Here is a 27,239-nt window from a genome sequence, read left to right as displayed (position 1 = left end):
GCCTCTTCAGCAACCTAATGTCAGTTTATCAACTCTGAATGGCAATTTCCACTTTGTAAATTAAATCTATTTTGCTATCTGTTTCACTATATTTGCCATTCAGGATAGTAAAATGGGTCTGTGAAAAGTGTTTTCCTCTAAACACTTTATGATTTTCATTTCATTTAATTTATCCATCGATATTTTAAGTGGATGCTAATATGAATATTCGTATTTTGCAGTTTTTGTCATTCAACATGTAGCTGGAATTGCACCAGATTAAGCTCCTTTTCATATAAGCCAACAGCAAACCCAGGTTCTAATGATACAGGCTTTACAAACCATTAGGAATTGAGTAATACTATGCAAAATGGACACTACAAAGCAGCTTTCTGGATCTACCCAGGACAGACATTTGCTGGAGAGCAGACAGAGCAATCTCACAGAAGCATGATCACTTACAAAGCCAACTTACCTTGCATTAATGAGGTACTGTGCTAAGCTGATGTTTGCAGGGGATCCTGTGATTGTAACTTGTCGTTCTGCGGAGCCTTCTGTGGCATTAGCAATCTTGATCTGCGCTCCTGACATCTGCCTGATTTCATTTATCTTACTGCCTTGTCTGCCAATAATGCAGCCTATTAACTGGAGCGGGACAAAGACTGAGATTAGTGCCACAGACACAAGCAAAAACCACTTAACTGCAATCTGTAGTATTGCTAAAAAGATGGTTATGAGCAGCTCAGTAGCAAAACAAAAAGATTTTTGCTCTGCTATTTGGAAGGAATCTCTAGTGCAGTCTATTGGCTCCGTGGTCATATGCCTCTAGATCCAGTTTTGCTGCTACATTGTTAAGTCAGTATCTTATCTGGTATTCAAGACTATTCCACTGTCTCCATGGCAGAAAATGATGGCGTGCTGTGATGCTGAGAAAACTAAACCACTTGCCAGTGGCAGCAGCAAGCCAAGAGCAGCAGCTGGAAGTCAGGCTGACCATCCACAGCTGCTGTGTGTGGCTCTGCACCTTTCCAGAGCGCTGACAGCCCTACACCTCCCTGGGTACACGTGGTTCTTGCTTGGCCAGGTACTGTGCATTAAAGTCAGTGGGATTTACAGCTCTCTGACTGCAGGCAGAAGCAGGCATAGGAAGATACTGAAATTTGTCTGCCTTCCTTTACAGAAACTTACCAAAACTCTTATTTTGTGAATAGAACTGAGCCTGAGCTCTGTGTGTGTGTGCATGTGTGTACCGGGGTGTTTCTCCTCCAGTGTGGGGAGCCCCCAGGAGCCCCCAAGTGGGCACAGAGCCAGCAGCTGAGGCTGAGATGTTTTGGTTTCTGTAAGGGTGAGGAGGGGGATTTTGTTCTGTGTTAAGGAAGGATGAGTGCTGAGAAGCTCAGCCATGACCAGAATGAGTAGAAAATTGAAATTTTGCTCTACAGGACTGTTGATGCTGGCATGTTGCCAGTTTTGCAGAAGGATATGCCAAGATGCAGAGACTTCTCTTCCCCTCCCACTCTTCCTGCTGCTTCAGGCCCTGATGTGTTACCCTTTGTGGTACTGTAGTACTTGGGAGTAACTGGCCAGAAACAGATTCACGTTGTCCACATGTTTTATCAAAAGAAGAAAAACCTCCCAACACAATCCTTGCTTCACACTCAGGGACAAACAGAAAGCCAAAGTGGATACCCAGGTAGCTGAAACAAAGACCAAGTTTTGACAAGCACAAGAGGAGCAACCATGAAGGGGGGGGGAAATGGGGTGGCAGGAAATGCACACAGGATTTCCCATCCTGTTACAACAGGAGGGCCTTGCTGAGCTCCCTTGCCTTATCCCAAGGAATCTCTCTTAGTGTGTGACTACACATGCCAGTGCAGAGGACTGGTGTGTGCTTCACCAGGAAGCCCCTGGCCTGTCTGTGTGCGCACCAATGTGCCTGCACTGGCTACCTGTGGGCAGCACAGGGATCCCTAAGCCTCTGCTTCTGATGCCTCAGTCTCACTGGCCTCCATGGTCTGCAGGGAGTGAAGCTGGTGTAGGAGAGGAGAGCACCTGCTGGGGTCACTCAGCAAGCTGCCACTTGTATGTGCTGGGGGTCCTGCAGTGATGCCCAGCTTGTCACCGAGGTGGGCCAGCGCAAAGAATGTGCCGTGTCCTAGCCAAATTTGAACTAGTTAGTGAGAATTCAGTCCACACTGGTCAAGGACACTGGTGATACTGGTGTCTGGAAGACAGGTTTGGTAACCTTTGGCCTGAAGCTCTCCAAAGTCACCCTTCATCGCTGCGATAACAGGATGCCTGAGCACCCTCTGCAAGCTGTGACACAGCCTGTGGCTCATGCAGAACACACAACTCCATCTGCCATGCAGGAAGGATAGTAGTGCTGGGGGCTTGGGCTCTCTCTGGGGTGCCTTTCTCATTACATGTTGCTTAGACTGAAATTTGAGCAGTATCTGAGTATTCAAGAGCTGATGTATTCTTGAGGAAGTTCAAGGGACATTTGGTTATGGGCATTTGGTTTTACATAAAGAGACCTGCCTGAGATGCCTTGCTCTGAGATGGAATCATGTCAAACTGCATCCAAACACCTCTGGCCCATTTGGGAGAGGAACCAAACCTACTATACACTGTAGTCTAAGTATCTATTAGACTTACTAATAAATATAATCACCAGTGGCACAGGGTCCAGGAGAGGCCTGTCACTAGCAGTGTCCCCCAAGGTTCAATACTGGACCCAGTGTTGTTTAACTTGTTCATGAATGACTCAGATGAAGGGGCAGAGGCCTCCCCAGCAAGTTCCCTGATGACACAAAGCTGGGAGGAGTGAGCAGTACCCCAGTGCAGCCCTTCAGAGGGGCCTCGACAGGGTGGAGAGATGGGCAGAGAGGAATGTCTGAAATTCAAGAAATGTGGGGGTTGACCTCTGGAAAACAGCTCTGTGGTGAAGGACCTGGGGGTCTTGCTGGACAACAAACTGTCCATGACCCAGCAGTGTACCCTTGGGGCCAAGAAAGACAATGAGATCCTGGGGAGCATTAGGAATAAATAACACTGCCCAGATCAAGTGAAGTCATCCTGCCCCTCTACTCAGCCCTGGTGAGGCCATGTCTGGAGTGCTGTGTCCAGTTCTGGGCTACTCAGGACAAGAGACACACGGAGCTCCTGGAGCAGGTCCAGTGTAGGGCAACAAAGGTGATTAAGGGACTGGAGCATCTCTCTTATGAGGAAAGGCTGAGGGAACTTGGCCTGTTCAGCCTCGAGAAGAGACAACTGAGAGGGGAGCTCAGGAATGTCAGTATCTGAAGGGAGGGTGCCAAGAGGGTGGATCCAGGCTTTTCTTGGCAGTGCCAAGCAATATGACAAGAGGCAATCAGTGGGCAAAAACTGATGCACAGGAAGTTCCACTTGGATGTGAGGAAGAACTTTTTCACTGTGTGGGTGACTTGGCACTGGGACAGGTTGTCCAGAGTGGTTGTGAAGTCTCTCTCACTGAAGATATTCATGAACTGTCTGGACACAATCCTGTGCCATGTGCTCTAAGATGACCCTGCTGGCGCAGGGAGGTTGGACCAGATGGGCCGAGTGTGGTCCCTGCAACCTGACCCACTCTGTGATTCACCCACTCTTGTGAATACTTGTATTTTAACTATCTATAATATCTACATATGTACATACACACACACATAGTATGTACATGTATATGCAGAGATATTTTGACTCTCTCAAGACTTGGCTGGAAGAGCTCACATCAGATGTGCATCAAGCCCAGTAGACTGTCTCTGACTGTAGCAGTAGCCCCCCCTTACAAGAAAAAAAAAAAGGTAAAACAAGAAATTGTCTGACAATTTCTTTTTGAACCTCTTTCTCCTTTTGCTTGCTCCTTGCTGTCCAAGGGCCATGGCAGTGACTTGCAGAGCTTGCTGATGTGTTAAGTATCACCATTTGTTTGTACACCTGAAAATTTCTGCTGGTATATCCTCATTCTTGATCTGTGAGCATCGGGTAAAAATAGTTCCCCTTCCACTTTCTCTACACCACATCTGTCTGTTTTCCCCAACCTCAACATACCTCCTTGTGACAAAAAAACTACCATCTCTCCTTGTGCCAAAAAAACTCCAAACCAACCCTAAAACACACATTCTATTTTTTGCCTTTTTCTAGTTTTACTCTGTTCTTTGATAAAGTTCTGCTGGCATGAATGGAAACAGAACTGAGTCAAGAGTCTGGACTCTTAAAAAGTGGGATTCAAAGGTCTCCTGGTCTCCTATAATTCTTCCCACCTCCAAATTACTGATGCTGATAGTTTCTCCCAATATGTTATGCATCTCTGGTTCAGCTACCTCTCTTCCATTTTTTTATTTTCCCCATAATGCTAAATATAAATGCTTTACATACATACATACATATATATATATATATATATCTGACAGAGTCTAATAAAGGAGTTCAGTGCTGCAGAGCATTGACTGTCACAGGAAATGGCATGGAGATTTTAAACACTGGTAAAAAAGAATCAGTTTCCTTTCTTACAATGTAGTGCTTGTAAGAAGGGCCACGAATTAGCCTCTGCAACTTGGTATCTGCTGTCAGGAGCAGAGGGGTTGACCACAGGTACTCATGGTTCCCCCTGGTTCCCTGCTGCCAACACAGCAAGTCCATTTGCTTTGGCAAAGCCTCTGCATTAGCTGAGCAACCAGGTGCTCATCATGAATGAGACTCTTCAATCTCTTTTCAGAAAGATACAGGCTGAAACTCTTAGTTTCAGATTTGGGTTGGTCTGTTTTGTGTTTTTAACTAGAAGGTCTGGGGCAGAGTACTCTACAGGGGGAAATATCTCCTGAGGCAGATTATAGTTCGTTACAAACTTGCAGCAGGGCCTGGAAAAAGATGCTTAAATACACTGTAGCTCTTAAGAACAAAACAATAATAATGTTCAGAAATTTCCTTGCCACAACAATGCAAAATCTGAACCATAATAATTGCACAGACTTTGCAATAAGCCATAGAGAAAACTGAAAAAACGTGGGCTGCTCCGAGAGCATTTCGCACATGTGGCTCCCACTCATTGGCAGGGAAGTATCTGAGGTATCATAGGGAAATAAAGGCAATTCTTCAAGTCTGCCATATCCATCCTGGATGGATTGACTCTTCTGTTTCTATGGAGTAGTGATCAGATTTACAGCTGCCTTAAAATGTTCTTGGTGCTTTCTGTAGGGTAAGTTGCTTTCCTGTTGCTTGTCCCTGACTGCCTCTCCCACATATATGCAAAATATGCCTAATTTTTATGAGATGGATTTTTAAATTATTATTGGTCTGTTCGTTTATTCTCAATGGATTTTTGGGGTATTGAATTATAAAATCTTAAGACATCTGTTAGCTACACCCAAGGGTGCCATCTCTTCTTTCTTTTAAGGTTCTTTTAAGGACCTGTTTATGCCACTTTATTCTGGGATTTAGGTGAAACACACTTCTATTATATAACTTGGGCAGCAGTGGAAGGACAGACAAGACCCCAGCAAGGGAAGAAAGGCAACCAAATGCCCCTGTAAGAGACTTCGATGAACAAAATGAGATACTAGATAAAGACAAAGGTGACTTCTGAGATGGACTGGGAGAAGTGTCCTCTTTGTTCTCTTTTTGGAGTTACATAAAAGTTATGAAATAACCTAGAAAGGCAAATCTTCTGAATTTATTATTTGGAGAGGAAGCCTCTCCTTTTAGCATGTGGAAAATAACTTCCTGTAAATTTCTTTTGTTCTCCAGTATCTCTTTGTTATTGAGCAACAGGTTAATTGCAATTGTCAGCATACTGTATGAAGAAAGCAGCATGTTTTTACAGAAATTATTAATAACAGAAAAATAAATTTCTGTCACTGCCTAAATGCCAGAGGGAGTGAGGAAAATTTATTTTAATATCCAGCTATGCAATTTGTAAAACACTATTAATATCTATTTGCTCTAGACTAGGCTAAACTCTCATCTCTTCATTGTCTTTATATCTGATTTTGCTCTATCATGTTCTTACTGAGGCATGCCTATCATAATCTTGGTCTTAAAAAGTATGTAAAAGTATGTAGCAAGTGTAGCTATACACTAATTTCTCTGGTAGCTGCAAAGCATGTAGGTATTTGTAGGTCTCATGGTGTTCTCGTGTGTGCTGGACTTTTACACAGATAGGCACAAATGATAAGAAAGCTGTGGAACTCGTGCAGCACAGGGGATCCCTGGAGCTGGAGCAGGTAGGGGACAAACCAAAGGCAGCTTCAGGGCTCCACTGCAGCTCTGTGCCAGGGCCTGCAGCTTCCTTCACCTTCAGCCAGATAAGCAATCACTGTGCCACACTGGCAGCCTGCCCATCAGAACTGGGACTAGGAGATGCTTATTGGGAAAGCAAAGTCAAACTGCCCACACAGGCTTTGCTGCACAGCTGCTGCTGCCTCTCCCACCCTGACCTCCCTCCACACACAACATCTGATTGATGGTGCCGGTGCCTTCCCACCCTGTGCCCTCACTGCCTCATTTCTCTCTGTCTCCCTCATATCCTCATTTCTCTTCAAATCATTAAGGTTGTAAAAGACCTCTAAGATCATGGAGCCAAATGATTAAGCCAGCACCATAATTTCACCCCTAAACCAAGTCCTCAAGTGCCACATCCACAATGTCCATTTGAACACTTCCACATGTTCCTTTTGAACACTTCCAGGGATGGTGATACCACCACTTCCCTGGGCAGCCTATTCCAATGTCTGACCACCCCTCCAGCAAAGACATTTCTCCTAATATCCAATCTAAACCTTCTCTGGTGCAATATCCACTTCTCTTTTCCTGTCATTCACTTGGGAGAACAGAACAACAACCTCCACCTGCCTACATTCTCCTTTCAAGTAGTTACAGAGAACAATAAGGTCCGTCCTGAGCCTCCTCTCTTCAGGATAAACAACCCCAGCTCCATCAGCAGCTCCTCATGGGACTTGTTCTTAGACCCTTCATCAGCTTCACTGCCCTTCTCTGGACTTGCTCCAGCACCTCAATGTCTTTCCTGAACTGTGGGGCCCAAAATTGCACACAGCATTTGAGGTGCAGCTTCACCAGAGCCAAGCACAGGGGGACATTCACACCACTGCTGACAAAATTAAATATATTTTTGGCACTGGGCTGCATGGAGAGCAGCCCTAGTGCAGCTGTGGATGGGGACATGGGACACCAGTATGCATGGTCACACTGGGAGACCCCAGGGAAGGCACTTGTGAAATTCCCAAGCAGCTCCTGCTACCCAACAGGACAAGAGCCGGTTCTTCCCTCTGCTCTGCAGCCCTGGGTATGCACACACAGACAGGAGCACAGAGCTCAGGTGGGCAGCACTGACCTTTTGGTCCTCTAATGCACACCTTGACACCATACACACAGCAGAACTCCCTCTCACCACCTGGAGAGTCCTGCAGGCTCTTCCTAAACCTAACCCCATGTTGGCCTTGGCTTTGCTCCTTTAGCAGCAACAGTAAGACACACGTTGTGTAGCCAGAAAAACCTTCTATGAGAATCATCGTGCAGATTTGTGTTTGCTTTTCACTGACAGTGCTAAGCTGGGGCATTTCACACCTCATGGATGAGAAACTGATGGCTTTTAAAAATTTTGTATTGCACTACAGGACCCAGGGCCAACTTTCTCCCTCTCTTTCTCTGCTATGAACCCCAAAAGAAGGTAAATCAGAAGAGTGACCTTGGATTTACATCTCTGATGGCAAGAACAACATTTGCCTGAAAGTGAAATTAAGAAACTTGTGCTGTAAGGATAAAGAAGGTGCTCCTAAAAATTTCTCAATATAAATTGAAATCAGTTGCAAAGCAAGAACTGATTAATCAGCAGGGAATTTTTTTACACAACAGAAAGCTTAAGGAATCACAGCACTCACACCTCCACTTCTTCGTGATTCTTTATCTTTTTCTTACTGTAAATCATTGCCACTGAGTTTAATAGGACTTGCACAATATTGTAGTATCTCTTAAGTAATATAATTGCTATTTGTGATCCCACTTATGCTTCAAAGCTTTTTTACTGGAGGGGAAAACTTCCATTTTCCAAGTGACTCATTTGTAATGAAAACGGAAGAAAGACCCCAACCCTGTCTGCAGTGAAATAGAATTAAAGGGGAAGGCATTTTCATGTGATTCCCAGCATATCAGTTGGGCATTTTGAACTGTTTTAAGATTCAGCTCCATGTTGCTCATGGACACTGGGCCTGTCGATCACAGCTGACCCAGAGCTGCTGGAGCAGGAGTGTTTTTAGCCCTTGTTTTTTAAATAAACCCTTATACTGCACCTTTACATTTCCAAAGTAGCTTTTTGGCTCAGGAAAAATGCCATGTTGGGTAAGTGTGGGGTTCAGTGGAGATGGGCATGGAGGACTCCAGCCCAACACACAGCACATGGGGCTGCACATTCTTCCACCCGTGCTGAGACCACCCTGCTGAGACCAGCCGTGCCAGTGCCACCTGAGAGATGAGTTTTGGGAGCCCAGGCTTTCATGAAGCCAGTGAAGCCCCATGGCACTGTCACCAAGGGGCACGAGAGGGGACAGTCACTCCTGCTGCTGCCATGCAGCATTTCACCAACCCCTCACACCCCTCCCCACAGACTGAGTGCTGCACAGTTTATTCTGGGGCTGGTGTTTACAGATCAGCCAAAGATCAGAGGTGTCCCCTCTGGTGGCAGAGGAGCGAGAGAAGAGAAAGAGATACGGACTATTGGTCCACTTACATCATTGGGAATAGTAAGTTCATGGGAACTGGTTGGAGTAGTGGCATCCAGTCCTATTCAGGGGACAGAGGGAAAATGTTACGCCAGCTGTTTGCAAGAAGGGCAAGACACAACAAATGAATTTTTAAAGAAGGAAACATACAGAAAGGAGAGAAAAAAAAAGAGAAAAGAAAGGAGCAAAGAAAAATAGAGAACTGATAGTGAAACAGAAAAGAAAGCAAAGGATGCAAAACTCAGAGGGCTGGACTAATTTTAAATTAGTCTTATTTTAATTAACCTTTAACCCACCAAAGCAACAAATGTCACATGAGATTCCATAGGGTCATCATAAAAAGCTTCTAGAATATGAAGGGTTCCTCTAAAAATAAGTCTCCGAAGCTTGTTCGAAACACATCAATTGAGAAATTAATGTATGGCTGAAATTGGACCTGTCTACTAGGAATTCTAGAATATGGAAAATTAAAGTGGATGTCAAATGAACAATTAGCTGAAGAAAATACATATTTATGAAAAATAACAAAAAAATTAAACTAAGGACAAAGAAATTAACCTAAGAAAAACTGGAAATTATATGTGGGATTAGTTGCTGAAGAAATGTTGGGAAGGGTAATTTTGGAAGGGCAATGGACAAAGTACTCAAAGCTGCATACATTTGTTTGTAAATTGGGTGGACAAAAGGAAAATGCTCAGGAAAAATGGAACTACTGTTCTAACACACAGTAACATCACAGAAATGTACAACTCACAAATATAACCAGGAAAAGATTAAGGAGCAGGATGTTAATGCCAAGAATAAGGAAAACACAAAGCTAGGAAAGGCCATTTAGTATTACTTGTAGGTATTTTATCAGATACATCACAAAGAAACAAAAGTATGTTTTGATGTCATGAATCTTTCTCTTATTTTCTCTTGTTTTGGTGCTTATTGTATTATCTGTAAAGATATACCAAAAATAGTAATTTCTAACTAGAATATACAAAAAAACAAATATTCTATTTAAAAAGTGATGAATTTTATTTGTTTATATTCAATTATGAATTGCATAAGCTTATTTCACACTGAATATCAAGAAGTCAAGTTGCTCACAGAATTTGTGATGTATGTGATAAAATGTTATTTGCCATACAAAGCATGTACCAGTACAGATGCAATTCTGTTCTCTGAAGTTTTTAGATGCCAAGCATGTATGTTGTGAAGTACAGTAAAAATGTTCATTTGCAGGCTTAAATAACTTCTCATTCTTCAATCAAGAAATCAATCTCAGCTTTATTAAGTAGGGAGCAAATTTTAAGTCCTTAACTAAATTTCCATTGCATTTTGTAGCTATATCTGAGTTATCTAGTAGGAAGAGAGGCACTTGTCCCAGCAGTGATGATTACAGATGCTCTCAAGACATTTGGCTCTACAAGAATTCAATTTTCAGCATGTCATAGTTTTTTAAATTGGTGTTTCTGTGTCATGAGCACCGTCTTCCCATGTTTGCTTCTCTCTGATCCATGTCACCAAAGCATGGACAAGAAGCACTCCCAAGCACGTCCCTCAGAACCAACTGGTACATACTGTATGGTCCACAATAACACTGTGAGGACTGAACAGAAGAAACTCAGGGCTTTTAGCCAAGGGCACAAATGAAGCAGTTGTGATTAATAAAAGAAACAAACAAAGCACGTTTTAGTAATGACAAAAGGAACTGTTATAGAGGTACAGGAGGGAAGAAGAGAGATTAATGCGTAAAAACAGAAGGATTGCTGGTCATTGACCACATTTATTATTAAAATGATGTAATGACCATGGGAAACAAAGCTGTTAAGAAGAAGGACATCCCCAGGGGGTCATGGGTACGTACCAGGGAAACCAGGGGTGGTCTGCCCAAGGGGAGTAAAGGGGGGATGCTGCATAGCCAACTGGTGAAGCTTGGTCAACTGCAGGGCAGGATGGGAAATTAGAACTAACCAATCAAATGGAATTATTTCAGAGCAGAGAAACCATCTTATGTGTTCTAAAACTGGATTAATTAAAATTATATTGAAAAATAAAAGGTTTAATCATTCATTCTAATCTACCATAGAGAAAAAAAAAACCAAACTGGTTATAAATGACATCTCTACTGTTATTATATGTAATGGCTATTGTTAATATTAACTAATTACTGTAGAATTACTTATTAAAAGAACTCAAATATATCACATGCAAAAAAGACCAAGATGTCATTTGTTCCTGGGCCATTGTACTTTCTAGCAATTATTACACAAGGTAAGAGATGCAGCTGGGCTAACACTTGGCTATAGACCATGCTGGTCAGGAAAGGTGTCCTTAGGCCGTGTCTTTATTGCTAACTGTAGAAAGCAAATGCTGCCCAGAACAAATAAGAGGGAGAGGGACAAAAAGGGAATAATTTACATGTGCTGGACTCACGTCTGGATGAGGGATGGCATACTGCCCCTGAATCGTGAACGCCTGCGAACAACAAGCACAGTTAGGACACGGGTTAGTCAGGTGGGACAAGCAGCATTCCTGTTCTCATCAGAAAAGATTCTCATGCCCTCCCCCAGCAAATGCCACTTGCATTGCTTTCCACACTGAGTGAAGTTTAATTGTCTTGTGCTGCTTGATAACCCTTGGCACGGTACAGAAAGGTCTCTGTCAGGTTGCCCATGGTACCCCTCGCAAGCAGAGAACACCAAGTGCCACTGCCCGAGCTCTGATGCTCTCGGCCCTCAGGAGCTCTCTTTAGTCCAGCTCTGTCTGCCAGGAGCAGAGCTGAGGACACTGAGGGGGTCAAGGAAGCACAGGGGGTGGCCAGTGACTCCAAGGCACCTAGGGAAACGCTGATGCCAGAGCAGCAAGAGGCACAGTGAGGAGGGGACAGACCTGCTCAGGGGATGGCCTGCCCTGACCTCCAGCTCCTGACTGCTACATGTGTGCAGGCCACGTGCCAGCCAGCTCTGAGCCACCTCATCTGACAGCCACAGATACCAAGTGCCAGCTGGGACACCTCATGGAGTTCATGCCCAGGCTGTCATGCCAGTGGGTAGCTGAGCCTGTGTGCTGATGGCAGCCTGTCCTGCAGTGCCTGGGCACAGAGCCAGCAGGCCAGTTTGGAGACAGGAGCATCATGGAGATCCCCAGCATAATGGATGGTCTTATCTTCCACAACAAGCCAGATATCCTCCCTCCAAATCCAGCCACTCTGCACCACAAGAGCAGTGCAAGGGATGTAGTTTCTGGCATAATTTCTGGCAGCACTGGGGTGAGGTGTGTGGGTAAAAAAGCACATGAGTGAGGAGGGATATGGTGGCATGCCTGGCACCAGTTAGCACAGCCCTTTGACTCTCCTGCTGATCCTTTTCAACGCTCTGCAGTGGCCTACAAAAAAATTACAGAGAGTTTATGTTTTTCTATTATGTATGAAAGGAATGGCATGTCAGAAGAAAATTAATGTGCTTGTTCTTAGACAGGCAGGAAAGCAGAAGGACAAATTATAACATAAATATTTGTAGTGGGAGAATTATAAAGAGGAACAGAGCTGATTAGCTTAGTTTGCAAAATGCTTATTTGACAAAAGGCCTCTTAGAAAGTAATGAATCCTCTGCAAATGATAAAACAATTCATTTAATGGAGTTCGGATATTAAAACCTTTAACGTCTCAACTGCATGATGCACATTTCTGCAGCAGAATTTCCCTTCTGGAGAAGAAACATTTAATTTGGTTTTTAAATTAGTTATAAAGCCAGGCCATAATCTGGAAAACATTATGCACATGAGCAGTTTTCAGGGAGAAGTGTGTGTACAGGCTCAATGAGAGGTTCATGGACCAACATGCATGTGCATCTGTAGGGGATGGGCATCACTGATGGGTTATATACCACAAGAAACGGTTCCATTCCACAAAAAAAAAGTGACCACTGTCATCAGTGGGTCTAAAGGAAACATGTATTCAAGCAAGTGAAACTCATTTCACTGTTTCACTAAATGAGGACAACCTCAATGGGAAGTTGGGGGGATGGGCCTTTGTGCTCAGCCAAGCACAGCAGCAGCTTCAGGGAGGTTACAACTGGGTCTGTGAGCAAACAATGGGTTTGGAAACCATGCTTTGGTGTCTGAGCCTCTGTGCTGGATCACAAGTGTCTTTTCTGGTCTCAGCCATACTTCAAACCCAGCTGAGAGAACATCTTTTACATGGCTGTTTTCCAAGCACTGGTCTGCAAACTAGCAAGAACCCATCACAAAAATATCACCAGCAAACCTAATAGCAGCCACCCCTTCCCGCATCATTCTGCTCCCCCATACTTCCATGTGTACATAGGAGGAAGCAAACAAACTGGAGAAGTAACAAAAAAAAAAAAAAAGAACATTCAGTGCTCAGACCAGGTTTACTTGGTTGCTTGGTAGTCCATGAAAACCATCAAACCAGAATGGACAAGATAGGCCTTGAATTTTCTTCCCCAGTAAACAAACAAACAAACAAAAAACCAACCCCCACCCAAAGAAAAAAAAAAAAAACCCCAAAAAAAACAACCCCCAAAAAAACCCCCAAAAACCAACCCAAACCCCACCCCAAGAAAAAAATTGAGAAAGAAAATTTTAATTTCTTAGTCTGCCAAAAGGTCATTAGGTCATTTGATTGATTTAGCTTGAGAAAACAGTCTCTGCTTTAGCCCTTGTCAGGAGAACTGAAAAAGTTTTTGTGTTTTTGGGGCTGAGGGTTGGGACTTGCTAAGCTCAAGCCTGATTTGAGGCTACTGAGACATCTGTCCTGTAATCTTCCACTGGGCACATGGGCTATGGATCTCCTTCCACCAAAGTCAAGGGCAACTTCCCTACTGATGTAAATAACAGCAGGGATGACCTGGTCTGCACACTTCCCTCACTTTAGACCATCATACTGGTGAGAGACAGAAAGCAAAGCTGCACCCTCTGAGTACCCATTTAAACACCAATGTAGCACACGGGGTAGAAATTTTCCATTTAACCATGGCACATGCTAAATAACAGTAGGGGCAGAGCAGGGCAGTGTTCAGTTTCCTTTTAGTTTTGGTCTGCAATGCAGTATCAAAGAAGCACAAGATAATTAAAAACAATACTTAGAATGGAAAAACCCCAACTTCTTAAGGAAAACTAGAAATTATATTTTGCTAGTGTTACTTATTTTACTAAGTGTTAAACAAACAAAATCCTTTCAAGACAGCCACAATGTAATTTAGAATAGAAAAATAACTTCTGATAGCTTAGCTGAAAGGTTGAGTGGAAATAACAGTGCTAATAAAATTTTATTTTTGGTATTAATTTCCACTTAGGTTAAAGTTAACTTCCACTTGGTTAAAGTGGCTTTCCATACTGGTGTCCAAACACACTTTAAGCATTTTCTTAAAAATTCTGCTTAGTCAGAGCACACAGAAATTCAAAGCACACAGAAGGTGTCTGCTTCTTACACTCTTTCTCACATCAAGAAGGTTGCATTAGAAAAGTGAGAACACTTTTTTAACTGATAAAACTGAAGATGACAAGAGCTATTAGACCTGAAAATAGGATACTTTAAATTATTTATACAAACTGCTCAGTACCCTCTAGCAAACAGTTTCAATGCTTTTGAGTAATCATATACAGTCTTTGAAGGCAGTGGCAATTACCACACCGGTAGAATGGGCTGCTGCATATATATATATATACACACACACATATTTCTTAAAGGAAAGCACTGCAGTGTAAACTTACATATATGGAGTAAATGATTCTGAACTTTCAGTCATAGACCAGTTTCTGGCACATTCTTTTACATTTCAATTCAGCTTTGGTCACTAAGGAAGCAGATTTCTTATTTTGATGACAACAAGTAACAGAAGTAGGCTCGAACATGATGAAAGCTACTACATTCAGATTATAAAAATCTGGATATACATCAGAACAAATCATGAGAGAATAGAAAGTAAAACTCTGATGCAAAAAAAAAAATCAGAGAGAGTTCATGACAAGGGCTGTCAAAAGCATTTTGGCATATGCTTGGGAGGTGTGTGCTCCTGTGCAGGAGCTTCCTTACACACCAGCAGATTGTGGTGGCACGGGTCATCACACCAACAATGCCAGCAGCACCTTGGGCACTCAGCCCCACCAGGAACTCCTTGTCCAGCTTCTCATATGATCTCCAAGTTGCCCAAGCTGGGACACAGTTTGTGCCATCAGCCCCACACCCTGTGACAGGGTGATGACCTTGGATGGGCTGATGGGGTGGGAGGGGAGACCTGCCTGCAGATGTTCCACCGTGCAGTTAATTGAGTAATTGCTTAAAAAGAGACCTTGGCATCACCTCGGGGAAAGGATTTGGTTGGGTGGGCGTGCCTTACTGCCAGAGGGGCTTTACATATGTTAATCCTGAGTAGAGAGATGTCTGCCTTCCTCTAGGCTGGGTTTATAGGGTCGATTTCCCCTTGAGTTAGACAGGGCTTGCAGCATCTCACTCCTCCACCACTGCTCGAAGCTTGGTGGCTACATTGGTCCCCTTGTGACCCTCCCACTTTGTTTTTATGGTATTTATCACCTCTGTCAATCATTGACTCTTCAGTGAAAGCTGCATTCCCCCCTAATGGATGATGGCAGAGCATTCCTGCTATGCCTTTGTCACATGCTGCAGACCCATTTCAGACATTACTAACAGACACAGAAGAACCAACTGCATGTGAGTTTTTAAAGGTAGATGAGATACAGCTTGAATGATACAGCTTAAGGTGAAGGAGGAGTCATCAAAACTTCTTTACATAAAAAAGAAACAGGAATGCTGATCTTGTGTTATCAATCAGGCTGTTCCACACCATGGTTTGGAAAGTCTACACTTGCATGTAAGTAGTTGTAGTCACCTCAGAACTCCATTGCTACTTGGTCCCGAGGGACTACAAGCAGTGGAAATTATGTGTGTGTAAATCCTTACTGCAAAATGCACTATTTGGTCCCAAAAAGTATGAAAACTATGAGAGAAAAATTATACTTTTCATTAGCAGAAATGTCCTGCTGTTTCATCACCTCTGAAAATTGACGGAACTGCATATACTGCTAGTGAAACTGGAAGTTAAGGAAAAAAGCCCTCAACCACTACAATAAGCAGGGCTGCCCCACTCAAATGAGCTCCTGATTTGGACTCCTCTCAATCTTTCTTAATTACAGAAGTTAATGTTAAATCTTGGTAAAATACCATGTTGTCACAATTTTGCATAAAGTTTGCAATGCAGTGTTCTCCTGTCCTTCAAACTGTAAGCACACACAGCAGACAAAGCACATCAATACTATACCAGGAAAGAGAGAGTAAAAGTTGAAAACTAACAGGCGCTGGCTGAGGCTGGGCCAGGACGGTGTGGTTTCCAGCTGAAGCCAAAATGGTGTCTGCTCTTACCTGGCCACCTGCAAAAATGATAGGTGCAGAGGCAGGTTTGGGACGGTAGGGGATGGTGGCACCTTTGGGTGGGGACTGCAGACAAAAACACAAAGCGGTCAAAATGTGAAATGAAGCAGAGCTTGTATTAAAAAGATGTCCCTTTTTATAAATATTGGTCACCTCAGACAACAAGGCATGCAGATAACCCAGCCCAGCCCACCCTGCCCTCCACCCCATCAGACCAAAAGCATGCTAGAGGCCTCCTGTCTGGGCTTGAAGGGAGGAGCTGAGGACCTGAGTGCATGGCCAAAACAGGGAATGGTGACACCTGTGGTTTCATTACTGCCACTGTCAGATGAAGCTATGAAGCTTCATTAAGCATGTTAAGGCCTTTCAGGAAACATGGGCACAATTTTGAAAATGGTTGATGGCTTGGAAATTATGGGCATTTTCAGCAAGGGTTAAAATGCCCAGATTTTTATATAAATTTATTTTGTGTATCAAATGTAAGGGCTAAAAAACTGCCATCAAGATGTAACTTACTGGTCTGATGAAATGGCCTGACCCTAAGGAAGCAAGAAGTCCTGGCTGGTCAGAATTATTTCTGAACTAAACTATTTCTAAACAAGATCAGGATATTTTCTGTCCTATTCTACATCAGAATAAAATGTGTTTCTTTCAGAATGACTGCAGCTCTGTTCTGGACCTGATTGTTGTTCGACAACATCATGACAGCCTTTGACTGCTAAACCTTGCTGCAAGAGGCTCTCAAACCCCAGGAGAAGTAGCGTTTAACAGAGCCTCTGGAAATCCCTGGTACAGGAAGGGCAGACAGCACCCCAGGGGAACCCATGGCAATTGACAATTATTAATAATGTGTCTGACCATCTCCTGAGTGAGAAGGGACACACAGGGTGCCCGCTTACCTCCAGCATCACCACGCAGATCTGCTTCACACACTGGATGATGGCGTCGGGAGTGCCGGATATGGTCACCGCGCGCTCTGTTGAGTTGGGCAGCATGTCCCCTGCCACCTGCACCTGGGCTCCTGTGGACTTCAGCAGAGACAGGGCAAAGACACTGTCACTACCATGCAGGCAATGGCACCTCTCCAGTCATTCACTGAGACAACACAGGGGGTGCACCCCTAAACTTTTTGTCCTTTCTTTGCTGGATGTGGTACAGCACATATGGAAACTCTTATCCTGGACATGGATTTGGCTGTTCAAGCCAGTTTGCCAACACTACCACCCCGGGGAGGTTAGTCCTCAGTAGGGAATGAACCTGCGACCTGGACTTCAGGAGAAGCATATTAACCCTCTCAAAGACAGACAGTTGCAATGCTGACTAAAAAGTGAAAAGGGTGAAATGAAGTACTCTTCAATAATAGAAAAAATAATAAGAAAAAAAGCCCAGTAATTGAAGAAGCTCAGCTAATCAAATGAGTCACTCTTTAATCCACTGATAAATGGCTCTTTAATCTACTGATGGCTGACTTGTGTCTCCTGTTGAAATTCGGGGCTTCCTTATGCTAAATGGTACAGAAGCACTTCTAAATCATAATTAGTGTTGATTAAATATATGCATATTATCAACTTTTAGCTCATTAATGAACCCAAGAAAGTAATGAGCCACTTTTGGGGTTTTTTTGGCTCTGTTTTTTAAATTTGAACTTGGCACTAGTGTGTCTTATTAAAAAAATAAAAATACAGGAGGCCCAAACAACCCTTGACATTATTACACAAACACAGAAGACCTTTTCAGTGAATAGAGAAAAACCCAGGCATTTGATGTTGAATAAGCTCTTTAACATATTGCACAAAAGATCTATTCCTGACTGTTATTGCAATGTAGTATTTGGGCTTTAAAATACAGGTATTTTCAGTAACCATTGACTTTGCATCAGTCAGCAAAGAGTTAATTTGTTTTCCTGCTAGTTATACACAACACGTGTTATCCTTCCTTCCAAAGACTGATTAATGTACTGATTTCATCTTCTGTTCACTAGTGCAGTTTAAGGCCAAAGTATCAATTCCATGCCCTATAACAGACTTCGGAATTTCACAGTAATTTCATCAATCCCTCATGCTTTTTCTTTTTTTTTTTCATAATCTTATCTCAAAAATAGTGCTGCAACCCTACATGCTGTTCCTGGGTGCATGACTGAACACAAAAGACCCCTCCTTTTGCAGCTGTTCAGTGTGTTGTATGATGATGAAATTAGACCACATCTTGGGCTGGATGCTCCTTGATTTCCCCCCCTTTACTAGTATTTGCTTTTTAATGTACGTTCCTTGGTATCTGTACATCCAGCACAAAAGACTGCCAAGTACCAGAGTCATTTATGCATTTACTCCCAGTGCTTATCTTGTTTATTCTCTGACTTTGGTCATTTATCAGTAGCAAGAAACAAGTAATACTTTGTCCATTACCCTTATGCTTAGGAAGATGTGCAGTGTGACTTCTACATTAGCTTTATCAAAACACCTATCTGGCCAAAAACTATCCTTTTACTTTCTTGTACCAGACTACAGGCAATTGCTGCTGAAACTCTGCTGACCAGGATAATCACTTCAGTCACTTCATTTAACCAACAGACCAATCTCACCTTTACAAACCTATGTCCTGGGCACATTCCCACAGTGCTCTGAGTGAAGTTACCAATATTTTTAATAGAAAATCCAAAGTATGGACAGGTATAAAACCTAGAGCTAAGCAATCACTTGCACACAGTTCACACTCATAACTGTTTCTATTCTAACACAACTAAGAAATCAACTTAAAAGCTCCTTAAAACCTATTGTCTTGGATCTACATTTTAGATTAACAAAAACAGAGTTTCAACTTCGTAGAGCCTGTCAAAAGCCTTTTGTTTTGACACAGGTAATTTAGAAAAATTGATCAACATGTTATCTTAGTATTCAACACTTCATCCCATGCTGGAATGAATTCAAATTTTGAAGGAATATTGTCACTTTCCCCAGAACAACAATCCATTTTCCTGAAATGTCCTATTCAGATTTTCTCTATATAACTGAGCATGTACCTGATTTTGTTGTATGAGTGATTACAAACATCAGATCCGTGGCTTGGCATGTGCTATATTGTTAACAGTCATGCATGGAAGAGTTAAAATAGGCATTGTATGGCACTTTTTGCATTTTTTGTTTAGACAAAAAGGTGTCTCCTAGCACACTGAATGAGTACCTCTAGCTAAAATCTGGACTAAAAATAAATTCTGCGTGTGTTTGGAATGCATCAAATCAGGTCACTTGTGGCCCAGTGACATTAAGGAGAAACAGGGAAGGAGCATGAAAATAGTTCTTCTAAATCTTTTAGAAAGTAGATCTTCTAACTGGCTAGATCTACTAGCCTGGAATCCCAGTGGTGCTTAGGCTTTTCTCTGACTGTAAGAGTGTCTTTAACTTTAACTAGTCTTTAACTAGTTTGGAAATGGCTGCAGATCTTTGACTTGGGGTCCCCTGAGTATTGCTGGGCAGGGGTCTGTGCTGGAGAAGAGCCATTTGTCACTGCTGCTTTGCTTAATTGTGCATGAAAGACTTTATACACTGTAAAGCTGTTTCTCTGTTTCACACATGGTCTTTCGTGTCATGAAAAGTACAAGTCCAGCTGTGCTGGGCCCCCTGTTTCTCCCAGAGCAAGACTTTTCCAGGTTTTTCAGTCAACACATGCTCATGTTGGTGTGATCAGCAAAACGACGAGCTAGCCAGTGTCCCCAGCACACACCCCAAGACTTACCTCCCTGATTTCTTTGATTTTGGAACCTCCTTTTCCTATGAGGGATCCACACTGACTTGCTGGGACGACGAGCCGCAGTGTTACGGGCGGTTTGCTTGTCACTGAGCTGTTTGTCATCGAAGCGTTGATGTCCTGTAATCACAGTGTCAGCAAGCGTTAGCGGAGGGTTTGCCACTCCTGGAGAGCACTGAAGGGCTCAGAGCAAAGGCCCAGGCTGTCTGTGGAGACCTGGGCAGTGTGTAACCAGCTGTGGCAGGTTTTGTGGTAAGGAAAGCCCACCTCAGCTCTGCTGGTGACACACTGTAAGCGTGAAACAGCTTGTGCCAGAGGAACCCTTCGGATGTCTGGCATTGCAAGATCTGTGCTGTGGGACTGGAGGGCAGGACTAGGAGGGGGAGGTGGTGTCTGCCATTAGACCACCAAAACAGGTGGAAAAGGCAAAGAGGCTTTTGGATTCACAGTCTTCCAAAACCTGCTTTGGTCTGTTTTGGTCCCTTTTTCACCACCTCAGTTAGCAAATTTATACTGTGTAATACGTCTCTAGATTTCACATGTCTCTTCCCAGACTGGATTCAAAGGAAAATTGTTAAAAAAGGAATGACAAAGAACACGTGAATGATCTGAAGCAGAGAAAATCGGATGATTTTGTTAAGTCTTCTGCCGCCCTCTAGATTTAATTTCTCTTTTGTAACAGGTCCATAAATATGTGTAGCACTACACAATTTCTAAAATCTTTTCCATTGTGGTTATGTAACCAGAGTACAAAAAGCTCAGTAGAACAGTAACTGCCTGTGTCCAGGTAACAAAACATACATCCATATATCTCACTGTCCAATGAGACTACATTACACACTTCCACAAGCACTTCAACACACTACTCGTTACAAGGTTTAAATTGTTTTAAATATATTTTGTTTGTTCAAAATCTTGTAGGCAAGACAAAACAATCCCTTTAAAGACTTCATCACAGAGGAAAAGATAAAGCTTATCTTCCCACTGATCAGTGAGATGCTTTGAGGAAACTTAGGATGAAAAAATAAAAGCACTGCAGCTGCTCAACAACTCATGAGAATCTCAGAGAGTTTTGGTAATGCTAGCTAAGAGCTGAGAAGACTCATCCATGAGGTGGCATGCCACAGCTATTATACTCTCCGTAGGAATGTTATCAAAGATTAGGATAGAATGAGAAAACAAGCATTTCCTATTAAGTCACTTATGATGCAACAAGAGCTCCGTCAGACAGAACTGATATGATTTCCTATGCTTATATAAAGACTATCACTTTAACAAAATACAAAAAACCAAAAACAAACAAAAAAAATCAACCAAACAACCAAAAAAAAGTGCCTATATTGTGCAATCAGGACCCCAAATTATAAAAAAAACCAATCAACAATAAAACTACTCAGCACTTCAAGCAACTCTGCACATCTCACTGAACCAATGTGGGAGCCCAGTGACACCAGCACTGATTCCTACAGTACCTCCCCAGTTTTGATGGCAGCATTCTTCCATCCAAAAAATGGCTTGGTATGACCTTAATTAGCTTAAAAGAGAAGAAAATAAAATCTCGAATGGAACAAGGCATTGCTGCATGTGACAAGACAGCTACCAAATCATTCCTCTGCCAGCCAGTAGTAACTTATATTCTGTTTAGTGGCCGTGTCAGTGAGAGACTGCAATCCAAAAGCCAGAGGGATAACAGAATTTTGCAGTACCCATGTGTCTGAGATAAAGTTATGCTGATTTTTCAGCTGGAAGATGCCATATCACTGTATCATGTTTGTGTCAGGTGGAGGCACATGTAGGTGAATAATCCTCTTCAGCCACACAGCACAAAACTTAATCATGTCTCCTACTTCTATATCATATGCAGCCTGGCCTCAAAGCCTTCACTGAAATTTCTGCCTTCAAAAGCACTTTGCAGGAACTGGAAGCCACTGTTCTCTTTCTTTTGTCCTCACTATTTAAGAAGAGCAAAATCTAAACATGAGGGTTCAGCAGCATGGAGTGCATACAGGAATTATTCCAGCTTGAAAACAAAGGAGAAATAAGCAGAAAAAAAATCCCCCTCAGAACTGCAGGCTTCCAAGTAGGGATGGCTCAAGACTTTCCCACAGAACAGTCATCTTTCAAACTAGGGAGATTCCTATTTATTTAACCTCTAACTTTTTGTGACATTGCATCCATTTCTTCAGGTCTCTGGCAGACACTACAGCTGGACCTTGCATGGCTTTCTCCCTACTTGGTGGGCTGCTCCTCAGCCAAGACAGGCTAACTTGGAGCCTGGAAGTGCTGAAGAGCCAGCAGAAGCTCTTGGCATCCCGGGGTCATAGCACATAAGGCTTTCCAAGACAAACTAACCTGGCAGCTCAGAATTCTACCAAACCTCCAAAGAAAAAAAATATACCAAAATTATTTTCTGGTTTCAAAGGAAATGTTAAACTGTCCAATTTCCACAGCAAGGAGGATTCTGTGAGGTGGCTCCTCCCTTGGAAATGACCACCAAAGGACTGATCACAGCTGTAATGGCAAGAATTTGTTTGTCAGAAAGGTATCACCCTAACTGCTTTTGTCACCTTCCTTTTCTCTTCTTCTTCCTAGAGCCCAACAAGTGCTTCGTAGATGTTTACAGAGGAACAAGGATTCCAAATTTCCTTTTCTTACTCATCTGGAGAAGGTCTGGCTACCAAGCTGTGCCTGCTGGTTATTCCAGTGCTTAAGTACCATGTGCTTTCAGAGGATTATGCAGACTTACAAGCAAAGCTAGAGCTCCCCACTCACCAGTGAGGTTACAACTGCATTTCTTGGGTCTCAACCTCCAGTCCAAAAATGACTGTGCTAAAATGTCCTCTCTTGCAATTCCAGTGGTCTGCCTGGGTTAGTGTCATTTTCTAACTCTCTCCCCTGCAGTGAACACTTTAGGTATTCATGTAAATACCTACTTAGCTTGTAAATTAATCATAAGACTGCTAGAAAAGCAACTTCCATTAGGAAGGCTGTCAAAGCAGAGTTATATAAGGCTACAGAATAACTACAAGACAAACCCAACCTTTCTAATTTTTCTATCTATCTGACATATTTTGAAATTTTTACTAACATTAGAAAAGCATTCCAGGACTTCCTGCTTATCTCTAGGTATACAGCTGTAGGGTGGAAGTTAAGGGTCCAAGGTCTTCATGTGGGCATGCACGACAAATACCAAAACAATCCCTCAAAGCAACAGTCTCACACATGCATCTTTTTTCTTCCGTTTCAACATAGCTGCAATAACCAGAGCTGGACTGAATCTTTTAAATGGCTGAAATAAAAGCAAAAGGATATGCATGAAAAATAGCACTTGGTAGCTAGCTAATTTATAATTTTTGAAACAGAACTTTATTTTGCCTCCAGAGCATTACAGTTACCTCATTTTATTGGCAGGAAGATTTATAGGAAACCTAACTGATTATATATAGATATATCATGCATTATATATACAATATGTATTATATATACATGTTTCTTTATTGCTGTTCTTTTAAATATACCATAAACCAATTATGTTAAAACTAAATGTAGATATTTCAGAGCAGTACTTGATCTGCAGAGATTGCCAATACTCCTTTGCTAATGCTCATATGAAGAGCCCAGGCTACCCTCTAAAACCTGCAAGTGCAAGTAAATGCAAAATCCAGCCAAACGCCTGAATTTCAGCTTTCTTTGCCTATTTCTATCTACAGCACTTTCAAAGACTGCGTTGCATTGGGTGGTGAGCTGGGGATCTAAAGCCGTGCAATGTTTGATGTTTGTATGAAAAATGCAGTATTATTTCCACTGGGTACTCATTTTGGTGGGAACTGGCAGGGATTATCTGTGCTAATGATTCTCTCAGCATTTTACAGGATGAGGAACATGTTCTTCCTGTAGAGAGCAGAGACACTGCTCTCTCCAGGATTCTCTGGACTGGAGGGTATGGCAATGTGCACCAAGCTACCTCTTAAACTAGAAGAAACAGATTGGTCCATGATGGGTAAGAGATGACAAGGAAAAAGAGATGACAATAGGAGGTTTTGAAATTGGGTTAGATAGAACTACTTGTGGTTCTGCAGGCTTAAACCTCAAAATAATTTTTTCATTAATAACTGGCAAAAAACTCCCCAAGCATTCTTATAAAATGTGTCATGCCGCAAAACAAAGACGTTTTATCAACATACTGAAAGTCTGGAATATCACGCAGGAAGATCTGAAAACCCATGAAGGACTGAAGAAATATAAATGGGATTAACACCTACAGTATTAAAAAAAAGGTCATTTGTCTGGAGCCTGACAGGAATGTTTGCCATGACTGAAGAGGTGGAAACACCTCAGCAGGAGCTGCGGACACCCACTAGGCAAAGCAAGGGTGTGTGTAAAGCATTAAACTAGTAGGAGGTGAGGCATTTCCAGCAGAGGCAGGGATATGACAGTAGGACAGGGGACTGTTAATGTCATTAAATAAGCCTTTGTGGAACTTCATTTGCAACCTGTCCACAATTAACTCAGACATTTAACATAAAATGTAACCCGAAAAAGGTGGAAAGGGACTACTAGAGTCATGAGAGGGGTGGGGAATGCATCCTCTGAAAGACTGTGCTTGGATCACTCTCTCTGGCAAAAGCAAAGGTGTGTGGGGATAAAATCAGTTTCTAAATATATATCTAGAAAGGGAACCCTCAGGGATGGAAAGGCAAGAATGATCTAAACTAAGGGCCAGTGCTGCCATAGAAACAACGCTGCATGAACTGTTCATTAACAAATTCAGGTGAGGAGCAAAAGGAAGGTGTCTAATTATCAGAGACCTGAAGTTGTGGACCCAGTATCAGCAAATAGAAAAAAACCTAACTAGTTTTTGATTATGCTGTGAAGTTACAAGTTCAAGACATACAGTTGATTCTAGAAGACAACTGCATCTGGTGACTTATGAGCTCTCTTCTAGTCGTGTTGCTCTAAACTTGAACATTTGCCGTGTGTACATAAAGGCACATGTTGACAATTCTCATAAATTCCACCATCTCCCTGTGCTATGGGGAGATGTGGAGAAATAAGAACTCTTAAGAAAGGGATTAGCATCACTCTAGTTTAATCCATTCTCTGGAGAGAATGGATTAAACTAGAAGGATGTTAATCTCTGGAGAGACCCTGCCCTTTGCTTCAGTTGCAGGTGACTCAGTCTACCTGTCTGCAAGCTCCTTCACTAGGAGAAGGTGAACTGCTTCCTGCAAGGGCATCTGCCTCTCCAGAGAGGACAGGAGAGCTGCCTGGAGTAAACATATGATTTTCAAAAGTAGAGGGAGTTAAATCCTCTCCAGAGTGACCAGGGTTCATGTTCTGTACTCTGCTGCCTTTTCTGTGAGGTTCTCCATTAAAATGGTGACCATATCTAAATGTAGCTGGTGCACAAAACTGAATGAAATCTCAACAATTAAGATACATATCTGCACAGAACACTTAGTCTACAGTGAACTGAGCTCCTGCCTTAGTTACTCTGAGTGCCTTTACTTCAATTGGTTTTAAAAGACAAGCCTTAAATGTGGTAATTGTTAATCATATAGCTTGTTTTTTTAAAAAAATAAATTTTCTAATTAAATGAGTTATGTATTCATTTTGACATATATAACATTTACATCAATACCAACTGGATTCATACAAAAACAGAGTTAAAAGTTAGGCAATTATTCTTTTCAAATCAAACCCACAATGGGAATAGAATTTTTCCAAGACATTTTTCCTATCATTAGCACACATTACTAGAAGCAATTGCTTTTCCCTGAAGTCTCCAAAAAGCAAAATAAATGATCAAACATCTTGTAAATTGACCCATTATTTTTCTTCAGCATTGCTGCCAAAAGCATTTATAAAAAATAACCATTTTCATTGCTATTAAACAGAACATTAAACAAATCCTATTTAACATTAAAGCAAACATGAGAAAATTCAAACTGTGTTTGTATTTCAACTTGAAGAGAGAAAAAAAAATTATTTGCTTACCTCTTCAAATTTTAGTGCAATCATAGAAAAAGCTTTAAAAATTGCATCTGTTGGGCCTGTTATTGTCACAATTCTCTCTGGACAAGTGCCTTCTGAAATATTGATTCGAGCACCACTCTGTCAAAAGGAACAAACATTTTTCAAAGTTATACCTCCCAGGGAGCAAACTAAGTAGGATTAGGGATATAGTTTGGGAAGGAATACCTTGAGGCATCTAATTCCCTCCCCTACAACTGCAGCCCCAACATCATATAATTTCAGCATAAACTGATCACATTCCAAAAATTCATGTAACTGCGGGAAGCCGGATTCTGTCTGGGTAAATACTTCTGCAGCCTTCTTTGCAGTATGCAAATAGCACCTCTGTAACTCAAAGTTGCAATTAATTGCATAATCAAGTCTTTTTCCTTCCTTGCAGGATTAACCTTAAGTAGGACTGGAGCTGCAGAATTTAAGAGAAGGTGGTTGTCTCCAGGGAGCACCAGCATTTCCCAGGAACGACACACCTCTCTGGTTTGGAGCCCCAAAGGTGGGGTTTGGCTTCTCTGCCTCTCTACTGGGGCCTTGCTTTGCACTGTGGAGAAGGCTCCTTGTAGATGTGCCTCACATGAAGGCAGCCAGTCAATATGCACTGAGCATCCCTTTAAAGGACTAGTGGTAGGACAGGACACACCAACAGTGGTGTGTCCATAGGGCAAGGAGCCTGTTGGATAGAGTTAGAAAACCAGAAGAGAAGCCAGGCTGCTCTCAAGTATCTCCAGTGCTCTTTATGTCACTGTGGCAGCACAGAGAAAACACCTCAACCAGGGGGTTTTATATATTAAGAAATTTATGTATTTTTTAATGTATATTTAAGAGGATCTTCAGTGTAGGTCATGATCAAATCTGCTTCAGGTAAGAGCCACCCTATGCATTTTCTGAGATTTCAGTCCTGGAAATGTGTTAATGCAGCCTAACAAGTCTCTGGAGCCTCAACTCACCCACAGGCACTGACCTTCTTGGGGATCAGGGCCTGAAGCAAATGTGAGACAAGCTGGGTTAGTTTGGCCCTTTGCCTGCAGGGTCATCACACAGCTGCTGATGTGCTGTGTCCTGGTCCTTAACCACCTCATGCTGCTGCTCTACTGCAAGAGTCTGCGTTTCCCCATATGACAGCACCCCCACATAACATGGAAAAAACCAAGACTCAACACTACTGATAGAAAAAATTTCCTGCCACAGACCTGGGCACAGAACTGAGGGTTCTGTACTTTTCTTTAGGCCTGAAGTTGTCTCTGACATTTCCTCAATGACAGAATTGTCTCTGACATTTCCCCAAAGACAGAGTTACTTTTCACACCATAAAGATGGTGTGTACCCTGCCACATCTG

The 27,239-nt window shown here is 42.4% G+C and overlaps 1 protein-coding gene across 12 annotated transcripts in view; it reads right to left on the bottom strand.

The window, feature by feature from the left end:
* LOC128803471 (poly(rC)-binding protein 3-like) overlaps positions 1–27,239 on the bottom strand; it is a 501,238-nt gene that overhangs the window by 19,562 nt on the left and 454,437 nt on the right. For 8 of the 12 annotated variants that reach the window (XM_053970555.1, XM_053970495.1, XM_053970487.1 and 5 more), the window contains 8 exons: positions 25,870–25,986; positions 19,861–19,992; positions 17,028–17,156; positions 16,051–16,194; positions 11,139–11,195; positions 10,585–10,660; positions 8,738–8,790; positions 455–624 (listed from right to left, as the gene is read on the bottom strand). In XM_053970555.1, coding sequence (XP_053826530.1) covers positions 455–624; positions 8,738–8,790; positions 10,585–10,660; positions 11,139–11,195; positions 16,051–16,194; positions 17,028–17,156; positions 19,861–19,992; positions 25,870–25,986 — 878 coding nt within the window. The remainder of the gene's footprint in view (positions 1–454; positions 625–8,737; positions 8,791–10,584; positions 10,661–11,138; positions 11,196–16,050; positions 16,195–17,027; positions 17,157–19,860; positions 19,993–25,869; positions 25,987–27,239) is intronic. The other 4 variants (XM_053970565.1, XM_053970540.1, XM_053970572.1 and 1 more) reach the window with 3 other exon arrangements.

This window comes from Vidua macroura, chromosome 1, assembly GCF_024509145.1.
Source record: "Vidua macroura isolate BioBank_ID:100142 chromosome 1, ASM2450914v1, whole genome shotgun sequence".
Taxonomy (NCBI): domain Eukaryota; kingdom Metazoa; phylum Chordata; class Aves; order Passeriformes; family Viduidae; genus Vidua; species Vidua macroura.
This window is presented reverse-complemented; position numbering and strand designations above follow the sequence as displayed.